General features: G+C 47.7%; 1 protein-coding gene across 4 annotated transcripts in view; it reads right to left on the bottom strand.

Moving 5' to 3' along the window:
- PDSS1 (decaprenyl diphosphate synthase subunit 1) overlaps positions 1–19,290 on the bottom strand; it is a 54,582-nt gene that overhangs the window by 820 nt on the left and 34,472 nt on the right. For 2 of the 4 annotated variants that reach the window (XM_047740188.1, XM_047740185.1), the window contains exons 5-10: positions 18,476–18,617; positions 15,785–15,896; positions 15,573–15,682; positions 8,586–8,666; positions 8,366–8,479; positions 2,887–2,967 (exon numbers count right to left, since the gene is read on the bottom strand). In XM_047740188.1, the coding sequence (XP_047596144.1) occupies positions 2,887–2,967; positions 8,366–8,479; positions 8,586–8,666; positions 15,573–15,682; positions 15,785–15,896; positions 18,476–18,617 (640 nt within the window). Of the gene's footprint in view, positions 1–2,886; positions 2,968–8,365; positions 8,480–8,585; positions 8,667–15,568; positions 15,683–15,784; positions 15,897–18,475; positions 18,703–19,290 lie in introns of all 4 variants that reach the window. The other 2 variants (XM_047740187.1, XM_047740186.1) reach the window with 2 other exon arrangements.

The raw sequence follows: 19,290 nt of genomic DNA, 5'->3' as shown, positions 1-19,290 counted from the left end.
TGGGACTTGATCCCAGGATGCTGGGATCATGACCTGAGCCAAAGGCAGCCGCCCAACCAACTGAGCCACCCAGGTGTCCCAAGTATTCGATTTTTAAGTGATAAAATTATAAATCTAAAAAACAAACATATACATAATAAAGCACAGAGGATGGAGGTCAACAGTTCCCTTCTACGGACCCCCGGCTTTACCTGCTTAATTAGCAACTTCAGCCATTATCTATTGCCTTTGTGCTGAGAAAGGTGAGGCTTTAGCCCAGCTGCCCTTCGCCTCCTGATTCAGTAATTCTGTTCCCATCTTCAGTTCTTCTATTACTTGTGTCGTCATGTCACACCAACTACTTCCTTTATCGCAAGGATACCAGTGTTCCCCTTCTTTAACACTACAGAGATCTGCATTCTCTTCTGGAGCCATGTTTTTATGTTGGTTCTAAAAGCGGAACGTTCATAAAACGCTGTTTCCGTGATGTACATATGTTTACTACAGAATCAAGTCATGTACTGTCACTTCATTTCCTTCCCCATCATTCCAAGCTCACGAGCCCACTGCCATCCAGAGTAGAATATTCCTGGCGTCACTCTGAAAGGCCTCCGATTTTCTGTACTTTACTGATACAAAATAGGATGCATTTTATTTTGCTTTACCTTAGTATATAGCAAATCCCACTTTTGAATGTAACTGCCTGATCTTTCTACCGCCTTCATCATCCTCTTTGTTGCTTAGACTGACCGCCTTCCAGCTGCACCCGCTGCCATCCCCAGCAGGTTTCTGTGGGCTGCAGCCCGTTCCGCTGGTTTGAGAGCTCACAGCTTTCACGGTCTTGGGGTTTCCATGTTACTAAAATACATCCACAGATCACTCTATAGTGTAAGTGGGAGGAGGACTTAACTCAGTGAATGGTTTGAAAGGATATAGGATTCTAGCTTTAGAATGTTTCCTCCTCATTCGGAAGGCCTTACCTACCGCCTCTTAGCGTCCAGGGTTTTTGCTGTGCACCAGCCAGTTCTGAACTCTTCTCCTGACCGCTCTTTCCATTTTCTTTTTGGATTCTCTTCCTGAAACGCCTGTTACCTCGTCGTACTGATCCTCGCAAAGTTTTTCTCATTTTATTCTCTTGCTGTTTATGTTCTTAAGGATTTGTTCATGTTAGAACCCTCCCTCCTCTGGAGCTACTTTTTCACAACCACTTAGAATTCTTTGAGCTTGTACTTATTTTTTTTTTTAAATACCTTATTCCATGGATACGGTATTTTTTTACCCTCCAGTTTATATTTTTCCCTGAGTATTTGTTTATCTTGGTCTCATTCACCAAACTTTTCATCAATGGGTTTAGTAATTCTACTAAGTAAATCCTAGTTGTTTCTAAGTAAATCCTAGTTCATTCACATTTAATGAAGGAACAGGGACTAGGAAGGAGCTCTGGGTGAAGGGAGTTAGGACTTAGAGGTCTTCGGAGAATTTAAGAGCACATTCTTGTACCTTTCTAAATGCACGTCTGCCGAGGCTTGCTGGATCTTCGTCACTGTTTTGCTAAAAGCGACAGTTAACTGCCCCTCTTTGCAGTCCCACTTCCCACTTTAGCCTTCAGGAATTCTGACAGCAGAGCCTCTCCCAGGTACATCACCTCTTTATCAGCTACCGTCCTTCTCCTGAGTTTCGCACAGTACTGCCAGACTACCCTCCAGAGAGGTGGGAGAGCACATTCTGATGCTTAACAGTATGAGACTGAAGAGAAATACATCCTTTGGAGGGGAGGGGGTCTTGCTTTTTGGAAATCTGCAAGGCAATGATTTGAAGGACTGCACTGACCATAGATCGGACCACACATTAGCTCACTAAAAACTGCTCACCCATCTCATTCATTAGATCTACTGGCTCCAAATAACTTTGGGTTTAGATTTTGGAAAGAGTTCATTCTTGAAAGACAGTTACTGAAAAGTGAAAATACGCAAAAAGATCTGGCTTCCTCTGGAAAGTTCTGAGGATATGTGCAGTATATCTGAAAAAAGCGGACAGCCCCGAAGGCGAAACAGTCTGCCTCTGTGGGTTCTTGAGTGACCACTGATGGCAGTTCTAGGACGGACCAGGGATGGCCCACACTGAGGTGACGGCTGTGAACACCCAATAACCCGGTGGTGGCAACGGTAAGCCGGCACCAGGAGGCCTGTCTGGGTGCTGCTGGTGGATTTGGGGAAGACTGCTTCAAACCAGCGGGCCTCAGCCCATACGACACATTAGAATCACTTGGATAGAGGCGCCTGGGTGGCTCAGTGGGTTAAGGCCTTTGCCTTCGGCTTGGGATCCCGGGGTCCTGGAATCGAGCCCCGCGTCAGGCACTCTGCTCGGCGGGAAGCCTGCTTCCCCCTCTCTCTCTGCCTGCCTCTGCCTGCCTGTGACTCTGTCAAATAAATAAAAAATCTTAAAAAAAAAAAAAAAAAAAAAAAAAAGACTTTGGTAGCTTTAAAAAAGTCCTAATGTCCAAACCTTACCCAAGACCACTTAAATTAGTCTTCAGAAAGAGTTCTAGAAGAATAAAGAATCATACAAGTTTCTCTTCCTCAGTTTTTGTCAAGTCAACAATTGACCACACTTGGTCTTGCATCTAAAATTTGTTCTGTTATTTGGTTAAAGAACTCTGCTGCACTGTACCTGCTCCTGCCTTTTTTCTTCGTAAAATAATCTTACCTGGGGAGCGCCTGGGTGGCCCAGTGGGTTGGACCTCTGCCTTTGGCTTGGGTTGTGGTCTCGGGGTCCTGGGATCGAGCCCCGCATCGGGCTTTCTGCTCAGCGGGGAGCCTGCTTCCCCCACCCCCCCCCCCCGCCGTCTGTCTCTGCCTACCGTGATCTGTCAAATAAATAAATAAAATCTTCAAAAAAAGATCTTACCTGTAATACATATTGTCGAGCTCTGTCCACATCTCCTGGCAAACTGAACCGTCTCATTATCATAGCATTCATTTCTGGGAACTAGCCATAAAGAAAGAAAATATTTATTTATTGCTCTTGTGAGAATCAAATGTTCTAACACTAAGTTTATAAAATAACAGGAAAAAACAAAAAGGTGATTAAATGTTTAGATGGTTTGGGGGCGGGGGTAATAAATTGTAGCAATTAAAGAAGCAGAGCTAAGAGAGACATCCGTCTTCCATGCCCGGGGCTGAGCGGGTGCTCAGAAGCAGCTGCTGATCCTTGTTCATTCTGGTGTTCTTTCTATTCTAGTCTTGGGTCCAACACTGAGTAAGAAAGAACGGACAAGCTATATCCCTAAAATCTCCTTACTGCCCTAAGAGTTCTCAAGCTTTACACTGCACCAGAATCACGAGAGGCCTGCTGGGCCACTCCGTCAAGGTTTCTTGATCAGTAGGGATGGGGCCTGAGCATGCATTTCTAGCAGATTCCCGGATGATACGAATTCTGCTGACATTCTGAGAAGCAGTGGCCCAAGATGAGGGTGGGAATTAAGCATTCTACTTTTAGTGCTAAGCTGAGTGACACTTGGAAGCCACTGAGGTGTCTGAGCAGAGGGTATTAGGAGCAGAAGGTGCTCAAAATTGGCTGCACACTAGAGTCAGTCGGGAAGCTTATGGTTGCCTGGATCTGCTCCCAAGGATTCGGATTCTGCTGGTGGGGGCGGGGGCGGGGGCGGGGTCTGGCCTGGGCATCAAGATTTCAAAAGCACTCCAGGTGTTTTTAATGTGCAGCCAAGTTTGAGACCCACTGAATTAGAGGAGGCAGAGAGGCCTGTCCTGTTACTGTAGGGGATTATAAAGAAGACCAGAGTTAAGCTGTGGCACTGAGAGAGAAAAGGAAACAGGTACACTGAAGACAACCTACGCTCTGCAGTAGGGAGCAACAATTCAGGAGAATTGTCACCATTAACGACCAGGAAGTCAGGACACCAGATCCCTTCATTTTCTAGACTAGTCAGAGCCCTAGTCCTGGAGCCTCCATAGTTGAGTGAGCTCTGTCACCTGTGGGTCCTAACCTCCTCCTCAGTGTCGTGAGGGAGCTTAAGCAAATGAGCGGACACCCGTTAGCTCTAACAGCTTCTGGTTCCATGACAGAAGAGGTAAGATATGTTTGGTTCTGGACACATCAGTGCTTACAGCAGTTGCCAGATTTTCCCTGGCAGTGAGCCTGAAGTTGTTGTCCTGTAACCACCATCACGGTATTAGTAATCCTAGAAGAAAAAATAGGGCACACATAGAAAAGCCTCAACCGGATGATGACAGATGAAGAATTAAGAGAGTTCCTTTCAGAGTCAAGTATGTGTCAGAACAAAGTTCCAAACACGTAGAGGCTGCTCACATGCTTAGAAAATGTAAAGGCCAGCAGACGGTCAGTTCTTAAATGAGAACAGGTAATTTGTTTTAGTTACTGGCCTTTTAAGAATAGAGTAAGTTTTATAGGAAACATATCAGGAAGCTCCAATCAATCAATTTAGGTGGTAAAAAGCCAAATCAAGTAAACATTTGTCTTAATACCGCATTCCAAAATCGGAAGGCCACATCCTCAGAGGTGAGAGGACGCTGTTCTGGGCATCTGGGATAATCACTTTGTTTATGGTACATGAGCTCTTTCTGCCGTACCAACAAGGGTGGTAAAATGTGCTGATTGTGTGGTTTCTCTGACTCCTTTTATTATAAAAAGCATCGAGCAAGCCAAGTTTGAAGAAAATATCTGCAGTGAGTGTGACTACATCCTTCCTTTAAACATGTAGTGTGTGCAATTTTAATATGCAAATACCGAACTCTTCCCCTAGGCATTCCTCTGTCCCCTTACTGCGTGCGATGTGGGGAAGAAACGAGAAGCGTTAACGGGAACAACAGTTGCCTGCTTGCAGATTTCGTGAGAAATAAGAAAACTTTTGCCCAGGCTATTCTAGTTTGAGGGTAGGGAGACCTTTTAAGAATAGGACGAGTCAGGGGCACCTGGGTGGCTCAGTCAGTCGAATGTCCGACTCTTGATTTCGGCTCAGGTCATGATCTTGGGGTGGTGGGAGGGAGCCCCGCATCAGGCTCCATGCTTAGGAGGGAGTTTGAGGGTTTTCTCTCGGCCCCTCCCCCCAGCTTTCTCTCTTTCTCTAAAATAAATAAATCGTTAGGGGGAAAAAAAATGGAACAAATCGTATTCTAACTGTGAAATGTATCCATAAACTAAACTAAACTAGAAAGGTGATCAATAAATGTAGCGAGATTACTCACACAAAACCTGGGTAACTAAGGGACAGCTAGTCAACAGTAACAGAAGCCAGGACAGCTGGTGCAGGGGCTGGGGCTGCTGATGGCAGCTGGAAGTGCGGTTACAGGCTGACATTTGGGTCTGGTGACTTTATCAAATAAGAGAAACAGAAGAAAGGAAAAGATCTTTTAAAGGATATTTGAGAACAAATGTAATCTCACCAAAAAAAAAAAAAAAAAAAAAAAAAAGAACCCCCAAAACACTTCCATTTTGTTTCTGAAGAGCTCAAGATCCAACTTACATACTCTTTAAAGATTTAACATGACGTTTCTGTTCTTACAGAAAATCCACGTACACACACAGAGGGAAGGGCACCGTCATCCCGGGACCCCTCCAGAAATTTTTCTTAAATCCCCCGTACTAACTTATCCAGAGAGCTCTTCAGAGTGATGTCAGAAATAGTGAATTCAAAGAGAGGGAGTTTCTATTAAGTTGCAGGGTCCAACGAATTCCTATTTCAAAACAACAGCTGGGTGGAAAAGGGTAAGCGGTTTCCCAGAGCTGCTTGTGGTCGAGACTCGGTGTTCTCAGATGGAAAAATTCAAAGACTCATTTAAGTAACTGGCAAACAAAACTCACCCACCTATGGAAAAAGATGACAGACCTCTTACGAGGACTCCACTAAGTGGGCTGGTTAGTACAGGTCCCGAGAGCTGACACAGGCTCTTCTGGAGCGACCCAGGCCCAGAGCACACGAGTTACCTGCTCTGCGGGAAGCCCCACGGGGGATCAGACAAGCTCTCCTCAGCGTCCACGCTGCCAGAATCGGACATCGTGGAGCGAAAGGAACACTGCTCTTACAGGAGTTGGTGTGTAATTGTCTGCTGTGCCATTTACCAGATGTTTAACTTTGGCCAAGTTTGCACATCGCTTTCTTACCCGTAGAGTGGGCATAATACCTACCACAGAGAGGAGTTGGGAGATTAGAGAGAGCGTATCAAAGAATCCTCTGCCAACCAGGAAAACAACGCACTTTCGTAAAATGGAGACACTGCACAGTCTCGTGTTATTTTGGCATCTGTTTTACTCAAAATCACGTAAGGCCCTGTAAAAATCTTTTCACACATTTCTGGCCAAGAATCCCCTTTATTGACAGTTTCATCCACAACAGAGCCTAAACTTGATGCTTTCTTTGAAAACGACTTCAACGTTTTTGAGTCACTTTGGCCTAAGCGCCACAGGACAGAACGGCGAGTCTGCTTACGAAACAAGCTCTGCCCAGTCACTTCCTCTCGGCCTGGCGGTCTGTTCCCTTTTCCGAGGCCGCCGCGCGCGGCTTTTCACTCCTTCCCCCACCGCCGTATGGGCAGATGGGAACGCGCTGTCTGGTGAGGGTGAGTGGGTGCCTCGTGATGCCGCATTTCCCAGTGAGACGCTCGTAGCACCGCGGTCTGGGACGCTGTAAGCTATTGTGTGTTCCTTTTCCTTGCATTTTTTTTTTAAACCAGCATTTTTAATCTCTTATGTATTACTCACTAATTAACGTGTAGGAGTGATCCATTTTTCCTCCTGACTCTGACCCACTGTATCTTAAGGGAGAATTACTCCTCACTCCTTTGTGTGGAGGAAAGCAAATTCAAGCAGGACAGGCACCGGTTCTGTCATCTCACAGACTCCTACGACTTAGCTCTTAGTGTCACGGGGGCTCATGGCGATTACTTGTAACTGCTATGATTTAGAAAAGTATGACACCCAAAGCTTTTTGGTAGACTGCAAGCTTCTTCCAGAAAAGACCTGTTCCTTAGTCATCCTGATAACCTGTCTTCACTCAAGGACCCTTCACTCGCATTTGCTAACCAGGGTCTCTGGAGCAGACAGACCAGTGTTCATAGTTGTCTAGATGGAGGGCCGTGTCTGCTATCCACTAGTATGCTGTCCTGGCCCAGACCCCCCAAGCCATCAGCTTCCTCCAAGGAGAATTACCCAGGTTATGGCTCTGCTAGACAGTGGATAAAAGATGATCTTTCCTGGGGCACCTGGGTGGCTCAGTGGGTTAAAGCCTCTGCCTTCATCTTAGGTCATGATCTCAGGGTCCTGGGATTGAGCCCCACATCAGGCTCTCTGCTCAAAGAGCCTGCTTCCCCCTCTCTCCCTGGCTGCCTCTCTGCCTGCTCGTGATCTCTCTGTCAAATAAATTAAAAAAAAAAAAAAAAAAAAAAAAAAGGATGATCTCTCCTTTCCTGGACCAGAAATTGATCAAAAGCAAGGTCACTGGTTTCAATAACGGAATCACTGAGTTCTATGGAAGACATAGCTTATCTTTGTAAATTCTGAGAAAGAACGGAGGCAAAAATCTCAGAAAGACTAAAAGTTACTAAAATTTTAGACTGAAGAGCTAATTTTTAATTTCGTGGCATGGTGATGAACATCTTATTTCTTTGCTAAGTTTTAACTGGCTTAAATACACTACAAAGATGAAAATCTATTAAAAAGATGTCCAAATGCCAGCCAATGTCCCACTTACTGCAAACCACATTTGGCCCAGCCCCAAGTGATGTGGCCGGGCTCCAGAGCAGACTCTGGAAACGTCTGCCTGCCTCACAGTCCCTGCAGCACGTGAACTTCCTAAGCTCTCATCCACACTAAGGAAACTATGAAGGCAGCTTTACTTCCTTCCTTAATGGACAGTCCCTCAATCCGAGGAAGGAGCTACGCGGTTCTAGCAGTGCGTTCCACCGACTTCTTGACATTTTGAGGCCACGGCCGAGGCTCTGTGAGAGCGCGTCTCATTAAACTTCTAGAACTGCAGAATTTCTCATGCTCGGAGGCCCTTCCTGTGCCTTTTTAAGGGGCTCTGAGGTACACCCCAAGTCCAGTCCCATAATCAAGATGTGGAGACCATTCACCTTGTCAGCACCTAAAATACATGGAAATCCTCATAATTTAATCTGTGAAGCGCCTCTGTGACCATCACAGTCCATCCTCAGTGTCACAGGTAAGGGCGCAGAGAAAGCTCAGAAGAAAAATAACTGGTCCCAACATCTCAGTCACAGAAGTCAGGATCAACTCCAGATCTGAGGTCTCTTAGGTAAATGCTTTCCCACATCTTCCTTATCTGAACCTTCCCATCGGCTGAGCCGGGAAGATCCAAAGCTCCGTGTCTGTGGGAGTTGGGGAAACGTACCTGTTGGCAAGCAAACAAGACCGGGCCAGTGGCTAACCCGAGCTTCAGGTCCGCTGACGTTGGTTTGCCCATTTGGTCAGAACACGAGGTGAAGTCCAGCACATCATCTATGAGCTAGTGAATGAAAACAAGCGATGTCAGCAGCGCGGCCACCCTGGGTGTCACTGTTGCCCTTCCCACTGTGCCAATGGGCCACGTTCCTAAAAAGCAGAGGACCAACCTGAAAAGCGATGCCCACATTTTTTCCGTATTGATAGGCAATCTCATGCACCGCTGGGTCCGGGCATCCTAGGACAGAGACCTGAAGCAGAGAGAGAATTCTGGAATAAGCTGCAGACAACAAGCAAGGCAGCCTCCCCCTGCATGCAAGGATGCAGACACCCACTCCCTCGAAGAAGAGGTGGTGAGGCGTATCACACGCAGAGTCAGGAAATCCCGCCACCAGAGCGAGACCAGATGCTCACACAATGCCCGTGCTTTCAGTGGAAGGATTTTAGCCTCCATCGCAGATTGTTCTCTTCGATTCTAGGGAAGCTACTCTCCACCCCTCCTTCCCCGGGATAAGTCCTCTTTCTTGCTGCTTTCAGCACACAGCAAACGTGGCCTATACACTGGCTCCATTTTTTTTTTTTTAAAGATTTTATGTATTTATTTGACAGACAGAGATCACAAGTAGGCAGAGAGGCAGGCAGAGAGAGAGGAGGAAGAAGGCTCCCTGCCGAGCAGAGAGCCCGATGCGGGGCTCGATCCCAGGACCCTGAGATCATGACCCGAGCCGAAGGCAGAGGCTTAACCCACTGAGCACGCAGGCGCATCTGCCTCCATTTTTAAAAAAAATCTATTGATTTAGGCCTTGTTTTAGGAAGAGATAGCTCATCTGCTCTAATCGTACATGATGTTGCCATCTATTTCCTCATTTGTAGTTCCTTTCTTTTAATAATTTTTGGTGATTTCACTCTTTTCTCAAACGCAGTTACTTCCTGATATGTAACAGCCTCCAACCGCACGCTCAGACCGATACTGTTTTCTCACCGGCGAAGCGTCTTCACCGGCCCTGCGGCTTGTTCCTCATGCACAACTGCTTAAAAGCCCTCCCCGCTTTTGGGAGGAGAAACAGCACTTCTAAGTCTTTTTAAAACTCAAAAAAACCTAGGTGGCACTGGCTTGAGAGCACTTCCACTGCTCTGCTAAGCATGCTAAGCAGGCCCGGCCCCATTTCCAGAAAACAAAGATCGGGTGAACCCCCAAAGCAGGGAACGAGAACAGCATCGACTCCACTGGAGGGGAAATGTCTACACGGAGTGCACGAGAGCCAGATGGCATCCGTGTCCCGCCTATAGTGGGTCACCGATGATGAATCCGTCTCCTGACTTCTGTTCCTGCCTCCGCCGGCCCCCTGGTCGGGACCCAGTCAGCTCAGGCATTAGTGGCGCCAAAGTGAGGGTGGAGGGGGGCTCGGCAGTCAGGCCGCTAGGGGCGCACTCATGCCCCCGAGATGTCCCGCAATCTCCGCGCATTCCTTGGTATTTCGCATCCATTTCTCTAAGACGCAGGATCCGAAGCCCTGAGCTGGTAGGGCTGCTGCCAGCTATGCGTGTCACGCAACTTTTAAACCTCTGCACGGTGCCTGGCATCTGGTTTTAACACTAGAAGTTTGCGGTTATTGTTAATCCTCTTCCCCATCCCAAGCACAGAAACAGGAGCTGGCAGTGTCCGTGCCCCGTGGCTACTAAAAGCCAGATCCCACCACGTGCTGAGCCCTGAGGACGTTTCTGATGACGCGAGGAAGCCTGGGCCGTGTCACGCCTGGCTGCATGCCCAGCGATGACAAAGTGCGCCGTCAGGAGAGGTCAGCGGGCCACTTCCTGGAGTGAATAATAAACTCGTAACTGCTACAGGGAGGGGGTCCTCTTTCCAACCAAATTAAATAATCTGGGAGACCACACGTGAGGCAATTTAGAAGCTCCGGCGAGAGTCGAGCTACCCATCACCCCGGCTGAGCGCACGAGCGGACGAGATCCGGGCGGCCGGGGAGGTGCCGAGCTCAGAGCGCGAGGACGCCCCCCTCCTCACTGCGCACTCGTGCTCACGCAGTTACCGCAACGCAAAACAGCACCGAGGTGCCAGCTTTCTTCCTCAGAAGTAAAAGACACTTACTTAAAAGCCATTCTCCTTCTGAACTCACTGGACTAAATTTACGGAGCTCCTAGGATGGGGACTTCAGAGTCTCTTAAGCCTCACGGCATCCCAGGGGCACTGCTGTTGCGGCTGATGGTCGGCGACAGCGAACTATGCTGGGCACCCGACACGGCAGGTCCCAGCCCGAGGTTTCCCGCGTGGTCACTCGCTCATGAGCGAGGCCTGGATGCCCAGAATGCACGGACCAGGGGTTCCGGGAAATGATGGAATCAGAATCTGAACCCAAACGGTCGGACTGCGGGGAATGTTCTCATCACTTTCCTACGCGGCGTGGCGGCCCAGAGGCCAGACGACGAGCCCGAGCAAGCCCATGGCCGTGCGGCCCGCGCCCCGGCCCCCTCGGGCGCACACGCAGACCCGGAACAGAGCAGCCCTTCGTGGGCAGCTGCTGCGGGGTGACCATGCAAGGGCCGTTCGTGCTCCGAACTCTCAGAGCGCGGGGCAAGCCCACTCCTCACGCCGCAGCCCGGGGAGGGGCCGCCTGCGTCCGTCCTTCCGAGGCCGGGAAGGTCCACACGAGAAGCACGAAGGAGGGGCGCGAGCGCTTCCTGTTCCCGCCCCTGAAGACGGTGCCCCGTGGCTTTGCCGCAGCGCGTGGGCTACCAGGACCAGTTAAGTCCAAGACAGCGGAGCTCGGCGAACAGGTCGGGGAGAAGCAGGCCCACCGCCCCACCTTCTGGAAGGTTCCCGAGAGCCTGTCTTGGAAAGGCCGGGGTCGCCACTGCCTGCGCAGGCGCCTGTTGTTTCTGACGGCGCGCCGGCCGGGACAGACACGTGCGCGCGCACGGCATCTTGCTCACAGCCTGCGCGGACCGGACGGCCGGAGCGCGTCCTTACGGTAGAAGTACCGGAACAGGCTGTCGTCAAACCCGGCTAGAAGTACTGGGGGGGGGGGGGGGGGGGGGGGGGGCACACAGGCAGCATAAACCCCAGGTCAAGAGCGAGTATTCCTAGTTCATAAAGAGCCGTTAAAACTGCGGGGGCGGGGCCCACACACACTCTGGAGGGTGGGAAAACCCGCCGACACACGCGGCACAGAGCGGCGAGGTAGGGAAAGCCCTCGAGCGCCCTCCAAGTCGCTCGGGTTCCTTTAGAAGAGAGCGATGCGAATTCCAGTTCCACCGCAGCCCGGGTCCGCTCTGCCGCCTGCACAAAGCCGGAGGCCCCGTGACCCGTCGGGGCAACAGAGCGACACGCACAGGCACCGCACCGCTCCCTGCTCGGCGCGGAGTCCGCTGCTTCCTCCCTGTGCCCCTCCCCCCTGCTCCTGCTATCTCTCGCTCAAATATTAAAAATAACTATATAATTATAAAATACATACATATACATAGATGAGATATAAAAAGACCTAGATAGACGCATACCCACAAACATACAGGGCAGGACCTTGGTTTCTAAATACCATTCTCCACCAGAAGGAACAGTCCTCCTTGGAGGAATTACGAATAACAGTGCTGGAAAGGACAAGATGAGGCTTGAATAAAGTGCGGAAAGAATGAAGGGGGTTGATGAACAGGACAAAGGAGCCGGGTTCAATGGCCTTCCCATTGGCCAAATATGGAATTCTTCAGCATTTACATAAGTAACAATAAAGCGTTGTAATCCATAGACTAAATAACAATGCAGGAGGCCATACATCTAAGACTGGAGAAACGCGGGGTAAAAGGAATGAGAGAACGCACGCAACCCTCATTTGCCTCCGTCACGGTACTATAAACAGATGCGAAAACTGGTGAGTTTGATAAGAAGCAGAATCTCAAAATATCTTCCCGGATCAGAAAAACAGTAACTTTTAAGTGAAGAAACTAGGCAGTCACCCCCACAATCAAGTCATCAAAGTGAACATCACCAGTAACAGGACACGTGGCCCTGGACACAACAAACCGAGGCGACGGCATCCCTTCTGCTGTTTTCCGGCCCCAAATGCATAACCTGTCTCTCAGCATGCGGAGCAACAGACCAATTCAACTCAAGAGGCTCGACGACAACCCGCCTGTGCTCTTCAAAATATCCAGGGAAGTGTTCCAGACGGAGAGACTAAAGATTCATGACCGCTAAATCCAACATGAGAACCCGGACTGGATCCCGAACCAGAAGATTTTCCCCTTTCGCATGACAGTATTATGACAGTAGGCAAAATAGGAATAAGGTTTATCTGCAGGTTAGGTAAGAATATTGTACCAAAAGTCAGTGTTGGGCAAATACGAGCCACAAAAGAAAATCCTCTAAGTGGTGCACTGTGGCTTTGAAAATAAAGTAACAGGAACCAGGGCTTATGCAGCACTGGAGAGAGGAGAAAGAATGAAAAAAAAGGAAGGAAGGATAGAAAACAAATGCAGGATTACAGTACCCTAGTTCTGGGTTCGAATCCCAGCTCAGCCACTGTCTGACTAACACTGGATGGGCCACTGGATCTCTCAGATCTCATTTCCATCAGATTATCTGGGGAACAAATCATAGCCTTCATTGGAAGCTCAACTGTATTCTGCGTGACTATGTATACAAATAAATAACACTCATTTAAAAATATCACTACTATTTTCCTATCAGTCACTGTCCTAAAACATTCCTAGATAGCCCTCTCTCAGACTTTACACTATTTCTATTAAAAATACAAGGAGTGGTTCAGGGAGGGGGTGGCGGTGTCTTTAATAGAACAAATAACAAGCTGCTCAAATTTCCTTCCAACTCCCATAACATCTTAGACTCTGATTAGTTCTTCCGTAATAATTCTGATGTTTAAATTCTCTGTAGTCCCTCTTTTGGGCGCTTCTAGTTTGCTTTGCATGAACTTTTGGAGCCCCATGTCTTTGCATTTTGAATACCAGGAGTACATAAAAACAGCCATGTTGAATATGTAACACCTCTGGAATATTCTACCCGTAGGCACTTAAATATAGAATCTTTCATGTAGAACGCTCACACTATGATTTTGCTTTATTACTCTAACAGTTCCAGGGTTTGGGAATAAATCACAGAAAAAGTGGGTCATTGTGGGATGATGCCAGCATGCCTCCTAGTGGAGAGCATAAAGCATTTCATTTTTTAAAAAAGGACTGAGCCCTGTTCATACCCTGTCTACTGGTGCCTTGCTAACCTGTAAAGCACGAGGTGCGGTTTATGAACAACTATGTGTGCTGTGAACAGAACGTCTCTGGCTCCCCAAACAGAGAAGATAGGGACTGCAATCCAGGCCTTCCTTGGTGCCTCGGGCCCATCTCCTTGGCTCTCCGCGGGATTTGATCACCTGCCTGGTTCTCATGGAGAGCTGTGGCCCCGTGCCTGTGGGACGTCCACTCTATGGGAACGACGACTCTCAGTGTGTTCAGTCTGAGCAGCCCCGCTACCCGCTGGTGCTTGCTGCTGCTGTCTTCAGCCTGCGAACACATCCGTGAGCCTCACTGAGCGCCCCAGCAAGGTGGACACTCCAACATCATGGAGACCTCGACCATCAGAGGTAGGATGGCCAATGAAGGGTTAAGGTAACAGCTTTCTGGCACCCCCTTTTAAAATCACTCATTCGTTTACTCAGCATTCTAGTTTCTACCATATTTTCATCCATCTCTCTATTTAAAAAAACCACACTTGCAATTCCTTGAAAAGAAAATGTTGGCCCTTTCAATAAAGACAAAAATGGCTAAAATCATGGCCAGCATGTTTACGTAATTCACACATCTTAGAGTTTCCATTACATCTTTTTAGAAAGAAAATGTCCTCATTTTTTTATGACTATTATCTGTTTCTTTTTTTTTTTTTTTTAAGATTTTATTTATTTATTTGTCAGAGAGAGAGAGAGTTTGAGTGTACAAGCAGGCAGAGCAGCAGGCAGAGGCGGAGAGAAGCAGACTCCCTGCCGAGCAAGGAACCTGAGGCGGGGCTCGATCCCAGGACCCTGGGATCAGGACCTGAGTCGAAGGCAGCGGCTTAACCAACTCAGCCCCCAGGCGTCCCTATTATCTGTTTCTTGACACTTTTTGGAACGGAGACTCTAACGGCAAGGGGCCTTTCTCACTGGAGAGGCCTGAGGAAGAGCCCTCATTAACCGCAGTGGTAGTAGGAAAGCACGAGAGCAGCAATGTACACCTGCCCCCGGAGGGCTCCCTCGCCGCTGCTTTGATGGCGACGGGCTGGTGCCTGCCCAGGATCCGTCGCTGCCGCGTTGGTTAGGCGGGGATGCCGTCAGAGGAGCAATGCTATGGCAAGAACCAGCTCTCATTTAGGGGCTGGCACTGAATGCCGCAGGTTGTAGTCTACAGACTCAGGAGACTACAGACTTTTTAAAAAAAGAAGAGCGGAGGGAAGGCCAGAGAAAGAAAGCAAGAGAGAGAAAAAGTTACGGTTCATACTTGACTTATAGCCAAAGAAAAATGGCTTGTTTTTTGTTTTTTTTTCTTTTTTCGCTGGGCTTGAACTCAGGACTCTGAGATCGAGGCTGGAGCTAAGATCAAGAGCGGGACACTTTACCCACCGAGCCACCCGGATGCCCTGGAAAACGGCCCGTTTGTATTTCATGCAAAAAGACCCAAAAGGATCTACTACTCATGACAAAGGACGAAGAACCCTAGGACAATCTAATAGGCATTTTCTCCTGGGCAAACAGTGTTATTACAGAACACAGCACTTGGCCACTTTTTAAGGGTAAAATGTCAGAAATGGTATACGGGACAACAGTTGGGAAAGAAATTATTTATGAGAAGTTGTTCAAAATGTCACACAGTTAGGAGGTGAGACCAGGTGCAGAGGGCTTATTCGGATTCCACTCTGGGGAGGAAAGACGAAAAGTGAACGTCCACCTAGCAAGAGAGGACCACAAAACAAGCCCCGCGGCAGAAGTTCTCCGCTGTTCGGGGTTGTCACTCTTTTCTCAATGACCTCGTGGGATTTGGGTTACTGTCTGAAGGCTCTCCAGGGAAATGCTCCCCATGAAGAGCAGCTCCCAAGAAAGAGCTAGGAGGCTTTTTTTTTTTTTTTTTTTTTTTTAACGTGAACAGAGACAGAACGTACATACTGCTTTACAACTGTTGGCTATCAGACTGGCGGTCTTCTTGAAGGTCTTCTCAAGGTAGTGTGCAAATCTTTCGGTCTCATTTTCTTTTGACCCTAGCTGAAGAAATTCACCTACAAAGAAAGAAAGAAAGGGGTCACTTGTGATACGGCTTGACTGCCTGGCTCATTAGACTAGGACTGAATAAAAAAGAAGAAAAGTCAGAATTAACCTACCACGCACCAAATCTTCAATAACTTGGGTTAAAATAGAGATCACAGTTGTATTTCCAATTCGTGCCAGAGCTATAGATGCTGCAGAAAGAATTAAATCACCAGCAAGAACAGCCTAGAAGAAGAAAAAAAAAACGCTTTCGGAGAAAGGTATCAGAGCAGCGGACCCCACAGCAGACCTGGCCCCTCGGAGAGACATTTGGGTTGGGAGGCAGGGATCATCTTGGCTCTAAGTCTTCCCCCACCTTGTCCTCAGCAGGAGTCCGTGTAATAATCAGTTACACATTCGGGTCATCGCCAGCATTGGGTTGGATCCCAGAGATCACCTGGTCTTCCTCTCCAGTTCAGAGCAGAGCAAGTGAGTGCCTGGAGACGGACGGGCATCTCACCCTCTTGCTTCGTCCCTGGCCGCACCAGGGTCCAGCGGCCCTCGGGTCAGCCGTGCTGGAACATTCACACTTTCCTCAAGCCACGACTGTCTCTCTCCTACTCAGAAAGCCTTTCCCCTTCTTCACTGGGCAGACTCAGCTGCACAGTTAGTTCGGGTGACACTTCCAGGAAGTCCACCAGGATCCCTCAGCCTGCAGATGCCCTTCCTCTATGTGCGCGCGGCTCCCCATGCATGCTGCTGTCTTCGCAGTTGTCTTCAACCAGCCATGCCCCTATTTACCCAACTCCTTGAGCGCAGGGCTGGGAATTATCTCAGCGGGTGCTTGGCACACCCCAGCAAAGGGCACAACGTGTGCTTCTCTCAAGTGAAAAGCAAACCTAGGCATCCAGGTTCCAAGTTCACTGCCTCTTGTTCCTAGACAAACTTTTTTGTAGTCAACACTAGATAATCGATATTTTTCTAATCTTTAGAGTGGGAGGAGATGCCCATACTGTACTTACAGGTTGTTTTAAATTATACATAACTGAATTATACACTGTAATCAAATGTACTCGTTTGCCTATTTAAAAAATGCCTGAGTTTTATTATAATTAGTATAATTACAAATTACAAATACTGGATGTCATAGAAATTTTAATTCACAGAATTTTCAACATCACATTTTACTTTTTTTTGTCTTTTCTCTAGTATCTAAAATTAGCGATGTTCAGTATATTTACCTGTTGGTCATTTTATATAACATATTGTACAAATTATTTCGACCTAAATATAAATACACATTTATAGTCGCTGCACCCATGATGATGGAGAGGAATCCCTCACCGACCCCCCCCCCCCACATCATTAGGGCTCTGGATCTCTAGGCTTTTATGTCTTTCCTCTTCAGGCCCAGGGATCCCAGAGGCCAAAAGGTTCCCACATATGAAGGTGAGGCCGCCACACTGGGCCCTGGGGAGCCGTGGGTGAGGGACTGATGGGAGGGCTGGAACCTGGGCAAGGTACCAAGGGCTCCTGCAGGGGGCGCCGCATGAATGGATTTTTACTGGAAACACAAGTACTTTCTGTTGGGAGGCAGAAAAGGGAAGGAGGCTGAGGGGCGGGGCGCGCCTGACAGACCAGTCTCAGGCTGAAGAGGCCACCAACAGCAGAGGTGATCACAGTGGGGACGACTAATTAGGCAAGTAGAAGACCCGAATTTGTACTCTTAAATAAGGCTTTAGGACAGGCCCTGAAAACAGACATTTGACTGCAGGGATATGTCACAGAGTTACCCGTGATCTCTCCAGAAAGAAACTGCACCCCCCCACACACCTTTTTTTTTTTTCCAACAACATTCTGATGTATGGAATTCTGTCAATAGGACACAAAACCTTTTATTTCAAATGTGAAATAAAAGATTTTAAATGAGATTGCAGGACTCAATACATAGCAAAGTCATGCACCCCAAAGCAAAACCAGCATGTGAAGGTGACAATTATGATATACATCTTTTTCATAAGGGCGATAGGAAAACAGGAGGGAACCAGGTCCTATATACACGGGAGGGCAGGTGAGCAGGGGAAACCTCGTTCGCACTCATGTTGTTTGGCGGCCCACGGAGGTGTGCGCTGGGGGCCGCCGCCTCCAAATGAAATGTCTGCATGTCTCTGTGTCCATTCATTTGGCACCGTTCCTGTCTGAACTCGTGACTTATGTATCTTTAGGCAAAAGTCCCCATTCTACATACCCTTTTCAAGAGATGCTAAAAAATACCGTGGAAATATGCTTTAAAATATACATATATGAACTGAACTCAATTATAGAGCCTCTGTTTAAAAATGTGTAATTTTCACAGTATATGTGTGTGTGTGTGTGTGTGTATCTTAAATATAGATATGTAAAAATACACACACACACACACACACACATATAGTTCAGCTTTACTCATTTACTTGCCTGGCACATGGCAGTCTGTAAATGGTTAAAGAATTAAACTGAACTTGAGTAATCTGAGCCCCAAAGTAAAATGTATGGTTCCTCGCGAAATGTGCTTTTTGGATAACAACAAAAATCCCTTTCCCTATAACCAAAAGGAATTCTATATAGAAGTGTGACTAACCAGAAACCTGAAGCTTATTTTTTCTGTGGTTTTCTCTATTATCAAATGTATATACACAGACAAGACGTGACTACTGTTTTGGAAGTTGGAAGGCTGCGTTCCAGGAAGCGTATTTTACTTTTTAATGAAACAAATCTGAAGAGTTAATGCACTCCAAAGAGCATGTGAACAGGTCAGAAGATGAAAAGGAAACAAAACACCGTACCTTCTTTTCACCCCAGATCTTATTAACCGTGTGTTTTCCTCGCCGGGAACTTGCATCGTCGATGACATCGTCGTGTACCAGACTAGCGGTGTGGATCATTTCTGCAATTAAGGCTATGGAGCGCTGGCTTGCTTGCACATCTCTAGTTAACAGAAAGCAATGCTTTTTAACACAGACGCCGCCTATAACCTTCTCAGCAATCATCTTGTGAAAACTGGACATCCGATCTAGGATAAAGAATTTTATTTCTCTAAGAGAAACTGTATAAACACTTTTTCGCTTCCCTACCGAGCCATTTCTATCACTTGGAGAACATTTTAAAAACGCATGAGTTACCCGGCCAAGATTCTGTTTTACGGACAGCCCATTCAGAAGGAGAATTTGTATGATTGACAACAAAAAAGGCTTAAATAGCCCAGAAGTCTTGGGCGCCTGGGTGGCTCAGTGGATTAAGCCGCTGCCTTCGGCTCAGGTCATGATCTCAGGGTCCTGGGATCGAGTCCCGCATCGGGCTCTCTGCTCAGCAGGGAGCCTGCTTCCCTCTCTCTCTCTCTCTCTCTGCCTGCCTCTCCGTCTACTTGTGATCTCTCTCTGTCAAATAAATAAATAAAATCTTTAAAAAAAAAAAAAAATAGCCCAGAAGTCTGGCCATTAGGCAGAAGAAGCGACTTTATGCCCTGTCACTGGGGTCTTGGGCATCCTGGCAGTTGGTCCGAGTTACGATTAGGTTAGGTGATTTCAGGGGAGCATGGGGGAGACAAGTTAAGAAGCAGTGCCGAAAAGTGTAATGAAGACCCCACACGGTCATGGTGTTT

Source organism: Lutra lutra, chromosome 8, assembly GCF_902655055.1.
Source record: "Lutra lutra chromosome 8, mLutLut1.2, whole genome shotgun sequence".
NCBI classification, from domain to species: Eukaryota; Metazoa; Chordata; class Mammalia; order Carnivora; family Mustelidae; genus Lutra; species Lutra lutra.
This window is presented reverse-complemented; position numbering and strand designations above follow the sequence as displayed.